The 24,246-nt window shown below is 41.8% G+C and overlaps 1 protein-coding gene across 1 annotated transcript in view; it reads right to left on the bottom strand.

Moving 5' to 3' along the window:
- Window positions 1-24,246, bottom strand: part of RFC2 (replication factor C subunit 2) — a 66,054-nt gene that overhangs the window by 3,508 nt on the left and 38,300 nt on the right. The window contains exons 3-9 of the mRNA XM_086954604.1: window positions 19,536-19,577; window positions 17,894-18,000; window positions 17,060-17,161; window positions 12,539-12,639; window positions 8,166-8,323; window positions 1,968-2,033; window positions 316-396 (exon numbers count right to left, since the gene is read on the bottom strand). Coding sequence (XP_086810730.1) covers window positions 316-396; window positions 1,968-2,033; window positions 8,166-8,323; window positions 12,539-12,639; window positions 17,060-17,161; window positions 17,894-18,000; window positions 19,536-19,577 — 657 coding nt within the window. The remainder of the gene's footprint in view (window positions 1-315; window positions 397-1,967; window positions 2,034-8,165; window positions 8,324-12,538; window positions 12,640-17,059; window positions 17,162-17,893; window positions 18,001-19,535; window positions 19,578-24,246) is intronic.

Genomic DNA, 24,246 nt, shown 5'->3' with positions numbered 1-24,246 from the left:
GCGCTCTATAAAACCTCAAATAAATAAATATCTTGCAAGAGGGCCGCTCACATCTTGTTACGCCACTATGCCTACTGAAATCAAGCAGTCATCTGTTGCTGGCTTAGTCGTGTATTCATCATCACCATACAGGTACTTTAGCACTTGCTACCTTGGTTTTTCAAAGTAAGGAGTTCTTGCAATAGAGGAGAGAGGGTCAGGGGGGCTTGATATCTGTGCATTATTGTTTAAGGTTCGACAATATGGAATTGCTTTGATGGAGGAATCAAGATACCCATGCCTCAGGCAAGTCTAACAAAATAATGAAATGCAAACCTTGTAAGCTTCATCAATGTTGCCGTCTACACAGTGCTGTATCATCTCCTTCACAAGAAGGGGGTGAGGCTCATCACACACCTGAAACACAAAAATGTGAGAAAAAACCCCAAAAAACCACATACAACTTTTCCCAAGCCCTCAGCGGAACTAAATCTCAGAATTAAAATGGCGTGACATCATATGAGCTATGCAGGCTGCACTTCAAATTCCAAATGTACAGAGTCAAGCTTACATTTCAAAAATCTCTGGAATAAGTCTATCATTGGAGGACGAATATCTGCCTAAACAAACCTAAAACAAAGGTATTAAAATGGTCACCACCAACATTAACACTCTCCATCTGAACTACATGCTAGGTGATGCCAGAATTATACTAGGGATTTGGGCATAATATTCAATGCCAAACTGGCTTTAGGTCAAAAAACAATGTTGAATATGTTTAATAAGATGTTCTTGCTACTGAACACTAATAAGAAGCTGGACTAATGTGCTATTGCATCTACTCTTGTCAAAAACCAGATCCCAAAATCAGCAGAGACTGAAAAACCAGGAACATAACCTAACATTCTCGAAGGCCTGTCACCGTGCAGGAAAAAGAAATAACATCCAAAGCTATATGTGCCCTTCACAGTGTTCTTAATGATTGCCCAGTGCGTACATAAACTTGCAACTTGATAGGCAGCCACCAGATTATATATATATATATATATATATATACTCGAGTTTACTGATCTGTGAAAAAGGTTTAAAAAGAAGAAAGGCAGATTAATACGTAGTCTGCTATAGTAAGCTCTCTGGAGCAATTTCTGTCCACGAGGATACGTTTAGGGAAGAAAAACACTTCTCAGAGGAATTAAGCTACAAACTTAAATCAGAAGTTAACAAACAATGTTCCCATAAAGAGGCATGGCCCAGCATCTTGGCTGCTGCCCGACACCAAATCCTACAGTACTCAACTAGACCACTCAATGAGGCTTCAGCTTTACAAAGGGGAGTGACAGTGGGCTCTTCATGTAAGGATCCCCAGAAGATCAGGCAATTTCGAATAAGGATATTAACGTGATTGAGTAGACAAACATTTGATGATACAAAGGTTATCAGTAGACCTTCCAAACAGTAGCTGGTCAGAAATTTTGCAATCATCTAGAGAAAAACTAACAGAAGCAGGCAGCAGTACCGGAGAAATTATCTGTGTATGTATTTAATGAATTAGCAAGAATTTAGAATAGGAAGGTTTTATATGGGGTGCAAAAACAGGGCATAAAGAAATATATAGATGGAAACAAACTGTGATAGTGAGGTTGCAGGAGAAATAAGAAAGGAACACTAAAATTGATTTTTGAGCTGTGCCAGTTAACAGTACATATCTTGGAACTCAATGAAAAGAATAACTAATCCTCTGAATTAGAAATGACAGGAACAAAACAAAAAAAAAAGAAAAACAAAACCGGAAAAATAATCAAAGTGGTGTACAAAACAGGTAATTGAAGATGGTATTACATTTCAATCTCTTGGAAACTGAGCAGCAACTGATGTTTTCACCATATTCTGAACTAAAGCCTATCTACATGCTTCAGAACATGATGCACGCAGGACATCTCCTTTTCATATAGAAAGTTGTGTCTCATTGTAATGAGGTGCACTCTCACCTTGAACACATTTGTACTGTTGACAAAACCAAATCCAGATTGGGTGGACTGTAAATTGTTCAGTGCCTGCAAATTGAGATATATATATGGTTAACAAACATCGCACATACCTGGGATATTCAGAATAAAAAAGAATGCTGAACTTATTACAAAACTAGTTAACAAGAACAAAAGGATAGGCGGTCTCCCAGGTAAAGAGGAGGGGGAGTTCTGAAACCTTTATTTTTTTAATGGACTCTCCCTCATACATTTCTATGTGGCATGCTTCATTGAGTAAACAAATCAAATTCCAGGATGGCTCAACCCCACTTATGGGGGGTGGGAGTGACACAGATTCAATGAAGGAACACATTACTGGGACCTGGCAAAAATAAGAGTTAAAATGCCTCTAGGTGTCACCTTTAAAAGGCAGTTTAATCTGTGGGCACCCAGGGACCGGTTAAAGAACAGAAGGTTTGATGTATAAGGAGAATCAATGCCTCCTACATTCATGACTCAACATATTTCAGCCTGTAGTAAATACCTTGAAAGATCAGCCAGCTTTCATCAGGACTTTCAGGGCCCCAATGTTACACTAAGGGCCCACATGCATCAAAATAGCATTTTGCGATTACTAAATAGGGATTTTTACCGAATCGCAATTTAGTAATCGCAAAATGCGATGTATATAAGCAATCGCTAAAGATCTAGCAAATTCTTAATATTACCAAATAGCGATTCAGTAAATAGGTAATTGCTATTAGATAATACTACTCCATTCGTTCCTAGGGGCATAGGCTCTTAGGCGCAAATGTTTTTTCATTAGCTAATTTGAGATTACCCAATTGCCCCCCGTAGCACCCAAAAAAAAACATGTAAAGCGCACACATGACCTAAGGGTATGAGTGCGCAACATGGCTCTTTGAAAAATGCATTTTATGTGTTTTTCAACTTGTAGTCGATGGTAATAGAATTTCCCAAATCCAAAGTTAGCATTTAGGGACTGCTTGGTACACGTGCTTAGAGAAGCGCAAATTGTGATTCCCTAATAGTCTCAATTTTAGGAAATCGCAAAAAATTGCAGTTACCTTAAATGCACTGCCAAAGCCTTTCATACATCTTGAAAGGCTATTTTGCACTCACAAAATGGCCGAATTTAGTGATTCACACCATTTGAGATTACAAAATAGTTTTGCGACCCATAGGTTCACAACGTGAATGTCACCACAATCATCTCATGCACATACAAATAACATCTACAATACTGCATCTTTAGTTGTCGGGTAATTTCTCAATTTAGAGTTTTTTAAGGGCTTATACTTAGCCCCATTAGAGGTTACAGGCAGGCTGGTCCATATATCACCGTTATCAAGGCTCAGACTGCCTGAAAATCTATGTTGTATATCAATAATCTTAACATATTACTAATGTGGCACGACCGGACAGCTGTACTTCTGAATTTATCTGATCAGTGAAGTACGCAGCTTTTCTGATAGGATGCAACACTGCCAGAGAAATATATATTTAACTAAACAAATTCAAGCTCATTCTTAAGTGTCAAGACTCATCTGAAGATGCATTGTTTTTGGAGTCTTTTTCTAAACACATTTTCGTCATGTACGATTTTATGACATTTAAGTATGTCTAGCATTTTGGACAACTTAACATTTAGCTACATGCAACCTACTACATTTAACTCTTCCAAGGGCACCAAATCCTGCATTGATCTTGAACACCTAGTTAAAAATTGGTCTATGATTCCACATCACAGATAAGGTGGCATGTGTGTTCTTAAATGTAAAGGCCTCTCTTTGAAAAGAGGTCAATTCAGAGAGCCAATAAATTGAGTCAATATTTTAGTGACTACTAATTTTCCATTTGACAAGAATCAATTTCTTCCCTATCAGAAGTCTCTGTAGCGGAAGGCTGGAAACCTTAAAAAAACATTCTCCCACACACGGCTGTTACAATGGCAAAAGGTTGCTTACATAGTACTTCATGTTGCTGTAATATTTCAACTCCTACATGGCTTGTCCGGTGTGCATTCCAAGTGTTTGCTGATGACACCCAGTTTAAGCTCAAATCACAAAGCAACACTAGGTCATTATGTAGGGTTACCATTGACCAATACAAGTTGAGAATTGAGTAATTACCTATGTCTATACTTAAATCTCACCAAAAGTAAATGTTCTTCTCATCAACCTGAAAAACCCTTAGCCACTGACACCATGATATCTATTACCCAAGAAAAATTCCACAACATATTCACCCTCTTAAGTCAATGCGGTATCCAAAAACACCTTCCACCATTGTACCTCTTACAACAAACCCACTCACTGCAGCTCTTATAGGCTAGTCCACATGGTGGAGAGATATTCTACTTCAACTACTTTCACAGCATCTACAGGCCTTCCTACAGAGACAACCAAACTACGAAGTGCAGAAAACCAAGTAAGATTCAACCAAGTGATGGAAAAAACAGGCTGGGATATTCAGTCTTGGTCAGTTTTGCACTGACTTCAAAAACGGAATGCTCAATCTTTAAAATACTCTACCCGGTACACAAAAATTCACAAAAATTCAATGGTTTACTTTTAGTGTTTCTCTATACGCTGTATAATAAAATGTTTATTCAAATTTCAAAGAGAAATGATAAAACTGCATATACCTGCAACAATAGCCAAATCTATCACAACTGTTACACGATACAAAAATCAATGTGCATGAGGTTTCTGAAGTGCTAGACAGGATTTATAGTCTTACAGTAAATTGTCAAGTCCGATAATTATGCTTATCAATAGCACTCCTACCAACCCTTTCTTGTCCATTATAGGATTTAAATGTGGTTCTTGCTCTCATTACAACAGAACTCTTAAAAGTGTACAAGCAAATCACGTTTCCCACACAGGCAGTACAACAGGCCAAACCAGGCACCAATAAGAACCAAGGCCAGTTTCTGGCCATATCTAAGGGAATACAAGGGAAACTGATTTATTTAAGGCTGAACCTCGAAGTATGGGAAAACTGTCCAAACATTGTAGTTTATTTGACCATGTCCAACCTGGTTATCAGCTGCACATGCAAAATCTCTATATCGTTTTTTGTTTTTTTAAATCCTCCTATGTTCTGTATTTTATTGGTTGCTTGTGTCACAAATCATCGTTGCCTGAAATAGTCATTAGACTGTTCTTTAGTAAACCTAGGAGTTTGTCACATATGTTGAAGGTCACACCATGCAGATCACTACAGCAGGACTCGAGGAAGATTTTAAGTAAAACTGACAATGTCAAAGGATACATAGTTTTTAGGGTCCAGCAGGAGTCCCTGAACTTTTGCTTCAATCTGATTCAGGTAACGCAGAGCAATATGGAAAACAGCAACAATATCCCATTTGAGCAGCGGGATATATTTTTTTCTTAATGGACTCAAATACGGACCCCCCCAGTTACGTTTCACCATAAAGCCTACTGAATTTGCAATTTGTTATAATCACACCTGCAGACTTTCAAGCACGAAATTTACTTTCATGACAATTTGTGTTACAATCGTGATGGCTATCTCCGTTGCAGTTTGCCATGATTACGGAATCCTTGACGACTTGGGTGAGATGCGATGTATACGTCTGGGGCTTCGAATGGGGCCCCATTTAGGTAGACTGCATTGCCCTGTATGCGGATGACATCCTGTGGTTCATGTCCCACCCAGTCAATATGGGGCCCAGTGTCCTCAAAATAGTACATCTTTTTAGGGATGCGTCTGCCTTCCGAGTTAATTGGAGTAAGACCCTGTTGGTGCCACTCCAAGGCTATAGACAGGACGAGGACTGACATTCACAGATTCTGATCTGTCAGATCAGCTTTCAGTACCTGGGGGTATACATCTCCTGGGAGCCAGGCTTAACATGGAGCCTGAATTTGAGCTCTGTGACGCGCAAGGTTCGAGAGGATATGAAGCGATGGGCTACCCTCCTTCTGAAAGTTATTTATGGGCAGTTTCTCCCTTTTTAAGATGATGGTCCTCCTGAAACTCTTGTAGGTTTTGTAAAATTATCAATTATTTATTTTAGGAGGTATGGTTTTATGCCATTCAGGCCATGGGCAGCAGGTTCACTTGGGAAGGTGGCCACCGGAAAGTGCATACGAGCGGCAGGACAAAGGAATGGCCAAGGCTGAAATGAAACTATTACTGAGTGACTCAGCTTCTTCTTCACATTAATGACTGGTTGCACGGATGGGGCAATCCCACTTACAGGGGGGAACTCGCCCTGTTGGGGCTCGACAGTGATGGTCATCCTTTACAGGGATCCTATCCCTGCCACACTACCAGAGGTTACCCAGGTGGTATTTTGTACATGGCGAGCTGTACTTTGCTAGACTCAATGGTCTCAAAGGCTTACTCTGGAGACTTCACAGTGGGAGGACACATGGTTTGCAAAGGTGGCCTACTTGGCTGGCTTCCGTAGATGGGACAACATAGGGATCTCAAGGCTCAGCGATGTTTGGAGGGGAGGGCCACAAGAGGTCCTTTGTAGAGCTTCAAGCGGATTTCAGCATGCCACCCTCCCAGTTCTTTAAATACCTGCAACTGCGGCACGCCCTCTCCATGAGGTACTTGAATACAGCCCTCTAGAATGTAAGCTCCTAATGGCTCATTTGGGCAAAGGGGGCTGGGGGCATCTCAGATCTATAGCTCAGTGGTGGTACACTCCCCCTTGACACTGGACACCCTGATACAGAGGTTGGAGGGCTGTGTGGAAGAGCTGGACAAAGCAGAATGGAGGGATGCTTGTATGGCACTCTATACTCTGGCAATGTCTGCCAGGCTCCTCCTGGTACAATGCAAGTTCCTTCACGGGCCCATCTTATTGCGCCTGTGGCGGGTTTTCCTTTGTGACTTCACCGAATGCCAGAGGTGCTGAGCCCCACTCAGATTTCTTCCACATGGTTGGGAACTGGCCTAACATACAAACCTATTGGGTAACTCATGGGACTCTTCGCAGTAGTAGGGACTCCCATTGACATGCAACCCCAAATTAGTCCCTTGCGGATTATGGAAGACATGGGTGGCCAAACGGGGATGGGATGCTGGTTGGGTTGGGTACCCTAACTGCAAAACAGGGAATAGCCCACCACTGGACAGCTACCACAGTGTCACCCCTCGAGGCTTCAAAGAGGGACATGGACTGCTTTGGAAAACTTGTACTTATTTACGAAGCGAGAGGATGTCCCAAGAAATTCACAAGGTTTGTGGAAAATGGTGGGATTACCATGGACCTGTAGGCTAATTCGACTTCACTACTATCGTCATGTGATAATACGCATTGTGAGCAATGTTTGGAGTCGGTATTCTAAGTTTAGAGCTTTCCAGTTCTTTTTCGACCGGAATGCAGCGCACACTGTTAGTGCTTGTAATGTAAAAACAAAGTATTTCTATACAAAAAAAAATCTTGGAGTAAGTTAACCGGGGATTCTTTCAAAATAATCTAGTCCACTCTAGAAACACGCTCCAACATGCTTTTACTTTAACTAATGAAGTAAAGGAAATCTAATGACCGATCAAGAAATAAAAAAGGATTTAAAACACTAAACCTATTTTCCTTCACAATTAACCAGACTACTGCAAGAGATTTGAAAACCCGCTTGCTAGTCGTAATACACTCCAACTTCCATGCCCTCTTATTTATCTCTAAACCATCTATCCTTATTGAAGCATTTGACACCTGTATGAGCATTGTAAGCACAACAAAATTAAAAAGTAGGTATTAGAAGATGGTTGAGCTACAGTTTCCATGTCACTGAAACAGATTAAAATTACAGCTCCAAAAGGAAAACGGAGGAATAATGAGACAAGATGAAAACCACATAGGAACAGCAACATGAAACAGAATGAAGTTCAGAGAAAAAATATGAAACGAATTAGAATTGAACTGAACATGAGAACAATATTGACATGAGACTGTTTAATCTGTAGTTTTATGCAAGTAAATGTCTTCAGAATAAAATACTAATATATCAAATCGTATAAAAGATTAGTCACTTACCCAATGAAATTTTGCAATACATGCCTACTACGATTTAAAATACTACTCCTCCAGGGGACACGTTTGAACAAGAATAGATTTTCAACATTACACATAATCAGATACTTAAACTGCCTCTAATCAGACTACCATAATCACAAATTGTCAGATAAGGCTTTGCAAAACATCTACTCCAGTACCTGTCTCATATCACCTTGTGCTGTAAAGACAATGGCTTCCAGGCCATCATCTGTGTACTGTACTTTCTCCATCTCGACCACCGTCATAAGCCTTGCAAGAACCTGAGCATCAGTCAGCTTTGTGTAGCGCAGGACTGCGCAGCGAGACTGGATGGGTTCTGGAAGCGGCAATTAAAAGAAATTAAAATTAGTGCAGAGTTGGTAACTTTAGGGCAGCCACTGAAAATAAAGACATGGAAGAGTGTGTCTGTTTAGGACTTAGTCGAATGAAAGAGCAAAGTGTGCTTATCTCACGCGCGACTAGGAACTTGTGAGGATAGGACCTAGTTAGGACTGCACTTATGAGCCTGCCCAGTTTTAATATGACCATGGTATTTCCTGTTCTCTCTAAACACCCTGTCCCAGTAAATAGGGAGACCATATGTAAATACTCAAGTACTTTGTAATATCATACATGTAACACTTTACAGCAGAAGGAGGACAGGGTAGGAGGGGGAAGAACAATCAATTATAGCGTTTAGTGCTTGGGAACTACAAATGTCCCTATGCAGTAAAGCTACACAACCATCTAAAAAAATGACATGAATTAAAAAAAATGCTAAAGCATAAACGACTTAAGCAAAGTACTCCCAGATAATCAGGATCATCCAATCATTGGGTAAAATGTGTACTTCAATGAAGAACATAGCCATTTACCTAAGCTTACTAATATCAATATTATCTACAGCTCGATATAGTCACACATTAAATGTGCCAGAATGTTGCTATTCAACCTTTCAGGTAAACCTTTAGACTCTAGTAGAGGCGCTTGAGATCCTGGGACTGGGAGCACAGAAGTATTGACTTCTGTGAGAAGCAGAGATTCAAGGTTTAATGTGTACCTAGCATGGCAGAATACGAGGTTAGAAGAGTACAACAAAAGCACAGGAAATGTTGGTAAGAGAGAATAAAAGTAAGGGGAACATCTTGGGGAACAAGATCTATTTACAAAGGTGGCTTAGGGGGACTGAGATGTGAGCCTCTGGATGGGAGTGGAGGCTAGGGGAAAAGAGTCTGTGATGAGGGAAGAGTAGTTACAAGAGGAACCTTCGGGACCACTTTTCCTTCATTACTATGTTGGTTTACTATTTACATAGGAGTTGAAATGGGAAACTAGATAACACATTAATATACAGATAGCGTTGATGCTTTTGGCTAAAGAAGGGCGAGACAGTGATAGGGGAAGACAACATGGTTGGTATCGCCTACAGGATGGGAAAGGAAACACCTTTTCAACTTTGGCTCTGTGTTTACTGCTGCAAGTAATGGGGCAGGAGGGGGATTAGGGTGGCAGAAATGTGGCCCTGCATAATACAGAATAGCTGTTACGCTGACAGTACACACTACTAAGAGTCGAGGTCGTATTCATAGTAGCACCTGTTAAAGAACAGAAGGTAACATACATAAAAGATACACTTAACGACAATATATGGGGCCTCAAAAGTCATATCAAGTGAATAAAGGTTTTGAGAGATACCATCAGACATATCTTTGCAGGAGACCACCTTTTACAAGGGGACCTGAGTAGGCTGAAATCAAGCATTTTAAAGAACATAGGTCCTCCACAACTAAGAAAATAGTGGGGTAGGTATACTCCTTTCCCAGGACGTGCATGGACATAATATATCTTTGTCCCCGTAAAAGATAGCAAATGAGTGCTATTTTGTAGTGTGAGAAATACCATGTTGATGAAACAAGTGGTTCTGGTTTGTCGTAGGCACTCACAGAAGTGTGACAACTACAAAACGGCAATCATTTGCTACATTACGAGAGGACACGGATATATGCTGTCCGTAACTGAAACGGGGGGACTGCAGGGTTTGTGAAAATGTTTTGTATGTATTTGACATGATGGAAATAATGGACCTTGAAGTGGTTAACTTTGCCCTGAAGAAGCCCAGTTTGTTATCTGGGACTAAATGCGTTGGCTGTGCTTTTCATCGTGTTGAGAAATTAAAGAATACTTTTAAACTATACAGGGCGTACCAGTTCTTTCACTTCATACTCCATTTGCTGGACATTTATAAAATTAACTTGGTTGTGTAGTTACTTTGTGGTGTGGCCTTCCCATCTTTTTGAAGATGTGTTATTTAGGGAGTTTTCAGAACAGTTAACCAAGGGAAACATTGCAAAAAGAACTGATGGACGGAATGCTCCTCAGGATGATGACGAAATTCCTTCCTCTCCTGTCTCTTGAACATAGGAGATCTGTGGTCCAAGCACTAATCACTTCAACACTGGACTATGTGGATATACTCCATCTTGGCCTTCCAGAATATCTTCTCAAGCGTCTGCAGGTGGCACAGGCTAAAGGTGAGGATGCATATGTCCCCCTGCCTTATAGAACTTCACTGGCTCCCGGTAAAGAACAATTAGATTTAAGTCGATGGTTCTATTCTTTAAAGCTTGGCATGGAACGGGGGCCAAGTACCTGTGCAGAAGGATCTCTCACTATGTTCCTTCTAGAACGCGGAGATACTCTTCAATGAATTTAGCTAGAGTCCCCAGAATCTCTCGCGTTCGGGCTGGGGGATCCTCGTTTGGGTTGGTCGGCGCCCACGCCTGGAATGTGCTTCTCGCCTCACTGAGAGCGGTGACAGATCCTACCATTTTCAGAAAGCGTCTCAAAACCTTGCGTTTTAACCAAAAAGTGTGAGGACTCTTCCCGCGCTTTCAGGTTTCCTTTTTGCGTCTATCTTGTGCTTCTGTTGCCATTAGGGTGGGTCTAAGCCAGGGTGCCTTTTGTTGCGCCGGGACACTCTTCTGAGTAGCTGTGCACTATATAAATGCCTTTATATTCATATTCAATGCTGAACAATGTCAAACATTCACTACCAGTACAGAAATCTGGGCCTAAATCCATTGTCCATCTGCCTACAGAGCCAATCCATTTTTGAACCACCTTATGCAAATCAGCCTTGACCCTGCTTCCCCACGTGAACAATTCAGCCCAAACTGCCAGGCTAGGTCCTCCCCAGACCGGACAAGAATCCTAGGACTGGTTTTGGTGCATCACCCTTCATGCGCCAGGATAGCTTGACTCCAGTGGTATGGCAAGCACAGGACCCACAGATGGGCATACCTGTCCCACCTACGGCGACAAATGCAAAAAAAACACAATTGGACGGAACGCAGAACAATGTCGAATTTCACCCATAGTACAGAGATCTCAACCTAAATCCATTGGTTCCCATGGGTCAAGACTGATTTGCAGATGGCCAAGTCGACACTGGGGTTGTTTGGTGAACAAACAACCAATGGATTTAGATTAGACATAGATCTCTGTACTGTGGGAAACATTATCAATAGCGACGTCTAGAAGGCTTAACAACAAAAGGGTGATATCTTCTTTTGAGGAATGGACAATTGAGCATTTCAGGCATGAGGGTGGGGTGGTTGTGTGCTGGTAGGGGGATCTAAAAACTGAATGAAAAGCTCCCAGAGCTTAAAAGTTGATATTGTCTCTACAAGAGTCCGATATTTGCCAATAAGACATTGACACTTTTCATTGCAGGCCAGCCCTCCTAAGTAGAATAGGCAGCACACAACCAGGTGTTAGCCAGGGAGGCTGAGGAGATCTAGGCACACTTGCATACATCTTGAGAACATGACCTTCATAGAGAATAGGGACCGACTTAGCTACATAGCGTTTGGGGATTTTGAAGGCCCACCTAGCTTATCTATCCCCTTTATGGGAACACAGGTAAAACAATCATATTACCTAAAAAACAAGTCAATCGAGGCTTAGGTATACTATACATAGTTACAGAAGATATGGGCACTATATGAGTATGAAAAAGTTAGCTCATAGATGACAAAGATGGACATTTTCAGAAAGTTTGGGGGGGTGGGGTAATAGGTGAGCCAGTCTTTGTTTTTTGCAAGCTAATTGCCATAGTGTGACTCCAAGAAACTGAGAGCCTTTCACTAAACAGTGGTGCAACTGGAGATGCAACACTATACAGGGAGGAAACTTTGTTTTTTTCCTGACAATTTAGGACATGCTGATCTTTTGTGTTAGAAGATAACAGGATATCAGGTCCACATTGGAGCGGTAGGGGTTCAATGGTTAAATTGATTGTAAATCATAGGAATAAATTGCTCATTACATTTGTTTGTAACACACCTTACTCACAGTAAACAGTTTTGTGCCTATATAGAGGCCTCATGTTGCCTAGGGTTTTACTTGTAGTAAGTAATTAAGATATATTTATACAATGTGCAGGCATATTTTGGCAACAGTAGGTTGTCTGGCACTCTAAAACGTTTCTCGCAAGTAATGAGGGCAGAAAATACAGTTATTGCACAGTGAGGCAAGCATTACTATCATTTACCAATAATTTTATCAGAGGCATTGCATGCAAGTGCAAAGCGTGTTGTTTTTGAATAGATTTCCATCGTTCTTCTTAACGCCTGTTGGGCTCCATCAGTCATGCTGTAATACAAAATAGTCAGTAATCAATAAACCACAGTTTTGTTTAAAAGGAAAACAAGCTTTATGTGTTAAAACTCAAATAGAATCGAGGTGATAAGTCAAATGAGTTAATACTAAACTACCTCTACCCTCCCCCCCTCCACCGGGACCATGCCTGGAGTGTAGCATTTATATCGCCCGACACCCGGGACTTCAGGAATCTTCGAGGATAAGCGGCTTTATTATGTACATAGTCCGTTGGAAATGTAGACTTAAGTTTATCCTCCTGCCTCTACCCTAAGAGCAGGCTCAAATATGACACTTTACAGCATGAATTTCTTTGTATTGAACATTTCCTTTAGGAATTACTGTAACACCAATAAGCAGGTTCAGAGCTGAGTGAACTAGGCACTTTTAGCCAACGAGGGAGATGGGAACTAATGTTGATCATGGAAAGTAAGAGCGGCCTGCGATTGGCTCAGTGAACACTTTACTCAAGTTGGCTGTGGTTAGCTGACTGAGCTCTGTTTATTGGCAGTGTGGCTTGAATGCCGAAAGTGAAAGTTGCGTTATAAATGCACAAGAATAGCCAGCTGAAATAAGCGGCACCCAGACAGATGAAACAAGGGGACGGTCAATCCTAGAGTCAAGTCTGATCCTCAATGTTGTAAAGACAGTCAGAGGAATTATTCTAATTGTCTAACCATGCTGCTTTCATTTTCTATTCATCCGACGGTCAGTAAACTTATGGGTTTGCGTCTCTATGCTTCAGGTCTTTTACCACAAAGCATATCATTTGAGTGTGCCATCCAATTAATTCGCTGGGAGCACTACGTGGAACTCGGACCTCACAGTATTTCCCACAAGCCAGTTCATCGTCCGCCTCCTCTTATGTATATTCTTGTAAATTGGTTGCATTTCCTTACTCACCAGCTGGGATGCATCAGATAGGATACTCTGTCCTCAGTCTCCAAACCGATCTGCACTTAAACTATTTGCCTTCTGACCTGACTTGATTACCAACCTGGAACATCAAAGCCTGCCTTGAGACTTTCCCTGACCTCTACTCTCACCTGTCTGGGCCCTACTTGGTCTGTATATTGCTTTATAACTTCATTGGGCCCTGTTGTAAGAGTTCTACACACTCCCTTAGATATGCAGTCCTTTTACTTTGTATGTAGCGGAACAGCACGTTCGACACGGAGCTCTGCTCTTCCTATGCTTCTGAAGTGATTTATGAATGTATAAGGAAGGAGCACTGCTTTAGTGTACAAACATTGTAAATATGTATGGAGCGATCTATGCACAGGCTTGTGATATTCTGGTGGCCTGTTTGCACAGCTCTTTACCTAACACAATTAGCCTATTCCTCGGGACCATACATGTCTGCAGCTATAGGTGCTAAACTTTTCCTGTAATCAGCACAGCAACTTGGGCACATGGATTACCTGTTCCTGCAGATGTCTAACCTCCTGCACCAATAATGGTTCTGTCGGACTGAAATACACAGTAATATAGTATTTCCTGGTTTGTTACTCACAACATCCGTCCCTATAAGGGTACAACGATAGCGGTACCTATACCAATATGAAACAGAACACACTGACCACACTGACCACAATGAAGATTAGAGTAAAGTTTTAGTCACATACTTTTATCTTCTCTGAATTGTATTAAAACATTGATTATAGCTGTCCAGACAAACACAAAACCTATATACCACATACATTTTGAGTAGGACTCATATACATTTAAAACAACATACAAAATTGTCAAGTCACGAAATTATTAGTAGCATCAACTATAAGAACAATAATCCACTAGGCATATCAATCAATTCTTGGTTCCTAGTAGATTTTATAAAGTTGATTTCACGATAGAGAAAATGCGTCGACGTTTCGACCCTGGGGGGCGATGTGCTGGTTGTGCGCATCAGGGGCGGGTCTTCATCAGGACTGTACGGTTGTGGGACAGCCTTTTCTGGACCTCGGCTTCTCTTGGGTACCTGGTCCTATATATGTAGTATTGGTGATCAGCCGACTCAGCCAATATCGGAATAATTCTTAGATCTCTGTATTGATTATTTATACAGCGTTGACACGATCGGTAAGGCGTTGTGTCCGTGATATGTAAAACAGGTGTCACGGTCTAACTCCTTCCTTCTGAGAACCGGATCTGCCGGTATAAATAATCAATACAGAGATCTAAGAATTATTCCGATATTGGCTGAGTCGGCTGATCACCAATACTACATATATAGGACCAGGTACCCAAGAGAAGCCAAGGTCCAGAAAAGGCTGTCCCACAACCGTACAGTCCTGATGAAGACCCGCCCCTGATGCGCACAACCAGCACATCGCCCCCCAGGGTCGAAACGTCGACGCATTTTCTCTATCGTGAAATCAACTTTATAAAATCTACTAGGAACCAAGAATTGATTGATATGCCTAGTGGATTATTGTTCTTATAGTTGATGCTACTAATAATTTCGTGACTTGACAATTTTGTATGTTGTTTTAAATGTATATGAGTCCTACTCAAAATGTATGTGGTATATAGGTTTTGTGTTTGTCTGGACAGCTATAATCAATGTTTTAATACAATTCAGAGAAGATAAAAGTATGTGACTAAAACTTTACTCTAATCTTCATTGTGGTCAGTGTGGTCAGTGTGTTCTGTTTCATATTGGTATAGGTACCGCTATCGTTGTACCCTTATAGGGACGGATGTTGTGAGTAACAAACCAGGAAATACTATATTACTGTGTATTTCAGTCCGACAGAACCATTATTATTGTTCTATTACCCACCCAGGTTCTGAGGGTTACAGGGTCACCCCATTACATGTAATAACCTCCTGCACCAGCATTAAATTACTTGCATTGTCTTTCAATGAAGAACACACACTTCCAAATAGGATTTTGAGAATGCCAATGTCGATGGGCATAAACTGATATTTTGACTTTACATTGTGTCATCTCTGCACTGGTCACAAAAAAAGCATCTTTGTTTCTTCCTTGACCAACACTGCTAATTTAGAGCATGACGACAGGAGTATGGTTGCTGTAGGGGCGGATGTCAGGGCTGTTGGAGGAGAGGAAGGAAAGTGGATTGGTAAAGGGGGTAGGGGTGCTGACAATTCGCAAAGGGACTAAAGAAATGTGGGTAGCCTATGGTGAAAGAATGCAGGGCAATGGATTTGGAGGACTTAACATAACCACCATGGAGTATTTTGGGGATGAGATAATGTAGTGGAAGAGGTATGGCTCTATAGAGAGAGAATGGAGATAGGGACATAGAACTTGTGGGAGGGGGTGAAAGGGGACAAGCATAAAGGTCTACTGTGCATAGTAGAAGAGGAGGCATGAACTCTGTGCAGTGAAAGGGGAAAACACTATGTAGTCTGTAACAACAGATGAGGGTCAGGGGTAAGCTTAAAGTGTGAAAGAACCACAGCAAAGCACGATGGAGCCTATAACGAGTCAGTGGAAGGATTACATACTATAAGAGGGTAGAGAACCAGTTCAGCATCCATGGTGAGAGGAATGTAGAAGCTTATTGGCTGGTGTAAGTGTGTTTGCATGTTTGCCTACCACTGAAGGGCAGAAGCACAAGGAACGTTTACTTAGGAGGCTGCTGCTGACTAGTCAAGCACCTGTGCTGCCCCAGCTAAATGATTTAGGTAGTAGCTAGAACAAGTGGATTTCTTTACAGGACGATAAGACTTAATTAGCATTTTGTCCCTTGGACAAGTGCATTTTTTCAAAAATTCAACACCCCTGCATGCCAGCTCTTATGATTCTCATGCAACGCTACCCACTAGACGAGGAGAGACATAGTTAAGAGGTTAGGGGACAATTTATCCTCTATAGTTGTGTACATGAAATGCCCTGAGTTTCCAAGTTTATTATTTTTTTATATAACAGTTTGTTTTTGGGTTTTTGTAACATAAAATAAGTCATTTTCAACATTTCCTTCCATGAAATGGGCATACATAGTAACACGCTAGCATTGATAACAGTGCAAAATTCAAAGGAGTCATAGCAATAACGTGGTCTCCATCTTGGTCACCATAAACACCTATAGAGCAATAAAAATAATGTATACTCCATTAACCTCCTGTGTATCGTTTATCCTAGAGTTTCCAAGTTTATTTCAACCATTTCATATACAATCAGGCATTCCTGTATGTATAAAGCTCTGTACTGATTAAAATCTCTTTTCACAATCATATGCATTTCACAGTGAAAGAAGTAAAACATACGTGAGAAAGAGAAAAAAATGGATGCTTCTAAAATCCAAAATGCCTCTCTGGTGCTCTTGCCTTGAAGACAGACAATAAGATGCCTAGTGTGTGAGCATCAATAGCAGCACACCGTCATTATGGTCTGAGCCAGCACAGAGCATATTTTGTTTCAGCAATTCAATGTGGGATCCCATACCTGTCTGCTTCATCCAGGATGATGACTTTATGCCGGCCCTTTGGAAGTGTGACTTTCTGCTGTGCAAACATTTTAATTTTGTTTCGTACCACATCGATTCCTCTAAAAACAATAATGACATTGTTCACAAAAGTTTATGTAATAACAACCACAATCTACAGACCTCGCACTCTGAATTAAAACAGACATCATGGTTCACCTATCACTACAAACATCACTACTGGCGAACCCCAGCCTTTTCTAATGTCAACATTAAGTCACAAATATTGGTTTATAAAGCCTGCACTACCCTTTACAGCCTGAAATAAAAAGAAGAAAAAAAAACACCACCATTGTGCTCTTTAGCTTGGCTACTTATCTGGTGGTATTTATTAAACGTCTTAGCAATTATTCAAAATGTATAAAATTTAAATTGGTAACAAACTAGTCAAGTATGTTTTAGAACGTGTACATTTTTATTCCTATTTCTACTTCCATTGTAACCAGTCTCTCTATCTCACGCAAATATTGCTTCTACGACCACAGAGACACATCCCCCCTCCCCCCACCACCTAAAATGCAGACTACTGCATATGCTCATAACTTGTGATTCAGTGATCTGGCTACAATTCATCACAGCTGGAAAACTAAGTTCTTCTAGGCAGTGACTTAGACCATTCCGACACCCGCCTCCATGTAACAGACTCTAAACGATGCACACATTTAAGCAGAGAAGAAGCACCATCTTCAGAGGGAAGGACATTACAATCAAAACTGTTGCAACTGTCCTAGGGAGCTAGATTGCAACTGTTACTCTGGTACAGTGGTATTTAAACACAAAATTAGGTAGTTTACCTATCATTGGATGCATTAAGCTCCAGAACAGCATCTTTTAGCGCTGGCCCCAAAAGAGCACGAGCCAAACACAGGATACTTGTTGTTTTCCCAGTTCCTGGCGGCCCCTGGTACGAATCACCAGACATTAATAAAGAAAAAAGAAACATTTTCTAAATAAATAGATGGTGAGGCATATTTATCATCAATTGACAGAATAAAATCTGGTAAATCTATCACTTGTTACACTCTTAAAGCTCAGTAGCAGACAAATCTAAGAGTACGTCTAGCATTTCAATTTGTGAGCACAAACCTTTGAGGGTTTATCAGGTCAGACCATTGAATATTTAATCTAGGGAAAGGTCTACAACTCAACTGCATGTACCAGAAGGGTGTTTGCGAGTTTGGCCTTTTTGAGGAAGAATAGATGGCACTGTCTTTAATCTATCTATTAGAAGGTGAGAAGCTGGGAGCACAGTCTCAGGCTAAACGCACATGGAGTTGTATCTAACTATTTAAAACTGATGTACTTTTTACACAAACACCAGAATGTAATGAAGAGTGCCTATTCTGGTTTTTAACACCTGGCAAATGTGATCACAGTAAGCTCCCTATACAATGGTAAGAAAAGCACCCACTTTTCACTGGTGCACATTTCAGAACCGTCCAAATCCTGCATTAAGAAAATAAGACACAATATACATTGATTTACCAGGAAGCCATAAACCATACATGGCTGTCATCAGTGGGTCTTACTCAATGTGTTTCGTTAGAGCATGCATTACCTTCTCAATGCTAGATGTTCAGAACCTGTAATGTAACTTTTCTCTAATGTAACTTTTCCCCCCAGACTACAGGTTGATAAAACAGTGGTAGCCTCCATATGTAATTCCTTGATACTCCACCAGAATTGTCTGGAGTGGAGGGCAGACAGCATTTCTTTAAAAAAATAAGTTGCTCTCTACATTTACACACTGCTATCAAAGTGAAACTTATTTGGGTTTGTTCTAGCCATATAGATGCCTTTAGAATAAAGACTAATGTACCATCAGACTATACTACAGGATCTTGTACACTACTGATGCAACTGTGCCTCAAAAAGAGCGCAGACCAAAGGAATGTTTTAAGCTCTAAAATAATGTTGTGGGAACTAGCACAAACCTACTCCATGAAATATCTCTGAAGACAATGGATACATTCCTTTTGCTGTTCTCTGGCTGTAAACTTCATACAAGTATACTTTTCTTTTCAAGTCATCACAAGCTGTCGTAGACATGTAACATTATCTAATTTCTTCTTTATCAGTCTTTCTTTTGCAACCAAGTTTTTGGGCTTCATTTTCCACACAGATTAACAAATGTGTGATGATTGCAAAGATCAAGTGCTTGTTTTAAAATGGCCTTCACAAAATCCACACTACAAATATACACTGAGGTGTTGCAATATGAATGAATGATGTATTCTCTCTGGTCATTACAACAAATGCATGAACCATGGTATCACAAAAAGGAATGATTAGGATATCTAAATTTACTACACCTGCCCTCAGCTTAGGTAAGGGCATATTATAGATCCATTCACAAAAGGCTTAGAGGATTCTGTTGGCTACCATTTAAACATGTTTTATGTCACCATGTAAGGATTTAGTACTTCAAATACTTACAGCAATGATGATATTTGGTACATTGCCCTCTCTTGCAAACACCTAGAAGACATAAGGTGTTACGACAATTAACTAACACATTACACAAACGTACAGAGACTTCACACAGCAGAAATGTAATTTGCTCAAATGTTTATAACTACAAAACATATCATGTGTGCACTCCACCAAAGGACACAAGAGTGGCCTAAAGTAACAAATGATGAATAGTATTGGTTGTTGGAGAGCTGCACAGCCCATGAATGAGTACCTGGGCACATTAGAAAAAATAAATAAGCTAGTTACAAAACAAAATAAGAGTTGCAACGAAGACTAGTTTACTTTATTTGTATTTCTGCTTTTGTCATAAGTAAATTCATGAATCTGTCATATTGCATAAAATGACTGTTTTCCACTAGCACAATTTCTTTGAAAATACGACACTGAAAATTGTAGTCTTGTTGTAAATCTGAGTGGCACATTTAGAAGGCCAGGGTTCAATTCAAACCTGGGTCTCAGGGTTCCAAAGTCAGCAGCTCTGGTCACATCTACTACACCTTTTTTTCTTTGCCATTCATTTTTATTTTGTCGTCCATAATAATTTTCCTATGATTTCCGTTAAAATCAAATACGCTTTCCAAGTGCAGCAGCCTGCTTGAAAGCATCCAGATTCTTCTATTAAAATTATAAGCAATTGGTATTTTTTTTGTTGTTGCTGGAAACACGTCTGTCATGGTTAGGGTGTAGCATGTTATATTTTGTTTCATTTTTGGCATATACTTGAAATAAAACAAATTACAAAAAAAATAAGCATTGGCAAAGCCAATAGGTCTCGCAAATGGTTTGTAGCCACGCTGCACAGCATCTGCAATGCTGTGCAGCATAGCTACAGTAAAATGTAAAAAACTTTGCGTGGCTACCAGCCTCATCGTGTAAGCACCATGCATGTTAGTCGACAAAATGACATGGACGCTTTGCCACTGCTTGATTAAGCTCGTTTGTACAGTGCTCTTATGCACAGAGTACAGCAAAAACACTTCACATATTGAAAAAACGTCCCATAGGGATTTGACTTATAGACTGAATAAATCCATGTACTGACTATAAATGCAAATGTAAATATCCCTTACGTGCCATGGGGTAGATAGATCTATGTATTTGTTTATTAATCCTCTGGGCTTTGCAGGGGTGTACTCGCCGAAGTTTTGCAAGCTACCGACACATTTCCCGCCTCGTGCAAAAAGCGACGAAGACGGTGCTGTAGGAAGCTTGCGATTGTATGTATTGATCTAGCGCAATGTGTTTCCGGCGCAAAGCTCAAGCCAGATCCGCGTTTCCAGAGGACTTTTGTTAAAAAAAAAAAAAACTAACAGGTTAGTAAATGCGCACCCACAGACGCCCTTCAGTACATGTGTTAAAGGTGCTGGATGTCCGATCCCCATCATAAAACCTCCATTCGGTATCAGTGCGAGTGCAGGCGCACAACATGGATCACAATTGAATTTTGTGTCAGACCGCACAGTAACCGTTTGCTTTTATAGTTGCCATCACCTACAGTGTATGCAAGCTTCTAAACTGTCCGCCTTTCAAAGTGTAGCTAGAGTTCTCGTAGTGTGAACTTTACATTGAAGTGCAGCGGGCTTGGCACACGTTGCGGAGACAGTTCACAGCAGGACATAGACCTGTGTGTTTTGTCCTAACTAAAATTGTCGATTCACGCCACGGTCAAAGCTATGGCCTCTGAGGCGTTACACAATGACTTTGAAGAGAACAACTGCAGTGGTCCTTGGTGTGGTATTTTCCCTGGACTGTCCCTCCCAGTATATCCCTCAGTTTACTGTCCCTCCTTAATTACTCGGAATTCCCAAAGCAAACACGCCGCTCATTGTGCCGCTGATATCCCATGCTATAAACACCCCCCCCCTCTTTGACCCGAATGATGTGTTCCTCTGAATAGAAAAACAATGGTCTCGCGGGGGGCGCCGTGCCTCCTGCTGCCGCCACGAGCATCTACAAAAACAAGGGAGGTTGGAATAAAACAGCGCACCATGAAATAGCACTTGTAAAAGTGCTGGGCAGAGGTGCTTATTGCATCTCAGCAGGAAGCACTGCTCTATTTACATCCCGGACCACCAGACATTCTGACAAAATGTCGGAGCCAGGGACATCGTGAGGGTCACATGCATTGTTAATCAGCGCCCTCCTTTCAGCCTGTAGCATTGCTAGCTTTTAAATATCCTACGCAGATTGAACGGCAGGAGTATTTCCAATGACCGTGTACGTAACAGGAAAGAATATCCGCATGTACACACTGTTAAATGCATACTGGGTGCTCTCAGAAAACATAAAGACGTTAGATGCCACTTTAAATAAGTTCACAGCAAGTTTAACCCTACATGCCTCTCCTTTTCTCCATTGGAATAGTTACCTTTGCTTCCGTGTGTTAACCTGGGCACGAACATGGTAGGTAACTGAATGTCCCTTCCCACAGGTCTGAACATATGGTTACCTTGTAGGTAAAATGATATAGAACGGAAACACCCTACATTTCAAACAAGGCTAGAACGATTTTTTGGGGGTATCATCATTAGGGTGCCAACAACGAGAACTGTTCACAAGCCAAACAACTTAAGTGCCTAGGTACCTTAAATTACGAATCGAATGTGTGTGGACTTGTCAATTAGGAGCATCGTGCTTTTCCCCATTTGATAACGGTTTGAAGCATCAGGCTGATTGGCATTTTGTTTTCGTTATGTAGACATCTGCGGGCTTGGAGCAGCCGTCTGAATTATAGCGCACAGGTAGACAAACAATACAGCATATTATGCGATAAAGGATTAACTTTCGCACAATATGCAGTGGCACTTTTCTCGAATTTTGACACATATGGGCGTTTATAAAATAGCAAACCCAATGCTGTACAAAATGTTTAAGAAACTTAAGCTACTTAAACACAATGCAGGGCGGGTTCAAAACCCCTGCAACGCTAAAGAAGAAAAAGAAAGGTGACCTGACCCATGAGGAATGCAGCCGCCGCCCTGCACGCAGTGGGAGTGAATGATGGAAAATAAAAATAAAAAAAAGGAGATGGGACATGCGCCCGCCTTTAGCCATTTGCGTGCTTTCATTATTGAAAGACCCACACAAAAGCCAATCCTATGTGTGGGAGGAGTCAGACCCACACGGAGTAAACACAAGAAGCCTCGCAGAGCAACGCATGCGCACTGGCTTGAACTAAACATTTTTTGGGGGGAAATAAAAATAAATCACTCCTGCTTGCCAGGCCTGTTTGCTTTGCCAATGCTCATTTGTTACTGCCACCAGCCTTTGCATCACTCGTTTATCTCTAGCTACATTACGGCCTATTCAAATGCAGTTTCAGTAGCCTATGTATGGTGTACATGCACATTGCTGCAGCCGCTATGTTTTGTCAGCTTAAGTTTTCTATGCCTCGGTACTCTTTTCATTTCATCTGTCCCTACCACACTGCACGTTCTGTGCCAGTCAAAGCTACCCCTTCCTGCCCAGCAAGTTGATTTTTTCCAAGGAGCATCCCCTGCATGGTAAACCTTCTGCATCCGCTTTGTCAGTTGTGCTTCAGATTTTCATCCCCTTACCAGTCTCACTTTAATAAGGAGTTCTCGTTTTCACAGAATTACTGGAAACCTAAAAAGATGCATACATTAAAGCTGAATAACGACACTGGTTTTGCAGAGCAACCTGGAAGGTGAATTTGATCCTACAATATATTAAAACAACATTGTGCATGACTTTTGGAAAGGGGCGACCACTCGGTCCCCCCGAACGTATGGTGGAGTACCCCGATCCCCCCGGGAAGCCATCTTGGGCGGGAGGAGAGTCTCGGCTGGTATGCCCAAAGCGGCGTAGCCGGGGCGCGCTTTTTCCCGCCCAAGAGTGGGTTGTCCTAGACACTGAAGCCGCCAGCCACGCCCCCGGAGGCGGGCGGAGGCGGGTTTACGCCCGCCCGAAGAAGGATAAAAGGAGCGACAAGCCAAGGAAGCATCCTCTTGTTCCTGTGCTCTGAAGCTGCACCTCCCCGCTGCACGTGAGCTCGAGACGGAACGAAGAGCCAATTTTGAGCGTTTTAATTCTTGTCTTTGTTCTTACAGAGAATCAGCGTTGGACAATGCCGGGCAATAAGGCCGGAAAGCGGGTCGGAACCGATCAGATGCTCCGCATGCTCGTAAAAGACATGGCCGAGATGAAGAAACAGATGGCGGCAATGAACGGTGTAGGGGGCCCTAAGCGAGTCGTCGGACCAGCATTGCCGGGTGTAGTCCCTAACGGGAGAGGTAGAAGGGCCAAGAAGGGAGCAACTGGGGAAGAGGCCCCGGTTCCCGAGGCGCCGCCGGCGCACCCTGATACACCGACTGAGGCGCCGATCCCGGTCCCGAAGGAGGGGCAACCAATTCCCGTTGTAGTCACCCCTGTGAACGGGGAGGATATGCCTCCCGAGTTGGCTGCACAGCTGGCAGCATGGTTGGGGAAAGAGAGTGAGGGGGCTACGGCAGATGACGCCAGGGCAGTAATGAGGCAGTTGCGGCAATCAAGAGAGGCTGCAAAGGCTCCATGTCCTTTTGTTCCCCCGCAGGCTCCAGTGGGACAACCCGCAGCGGGCATGAGTTCGGCAGCGACTACGGTTACAGCTTCCGGTTCAGGTAAGCAGCTACTGCCGATTGCGGGGGAGGGGTCAGTACCCTCGAGAAGGGAG

This window comes from Lissotriton vulgaris, chromosome 2_1, assembly GCF_964263255.1.
Source record: "Lissotriton vulgaris chromosome 2_1, aLisVul1.2, whole genome shotgun sequence".
NCBI classification, from domain to species: Eukaryota; Metazoa; Chordata; class Amphibia; order Caudata; family Salamandridae; genus Lissotriton; species Lissotriton vulgaris.
This window is presented reverse-complemented; position numbering and strand designations above follow the sequence as displayed.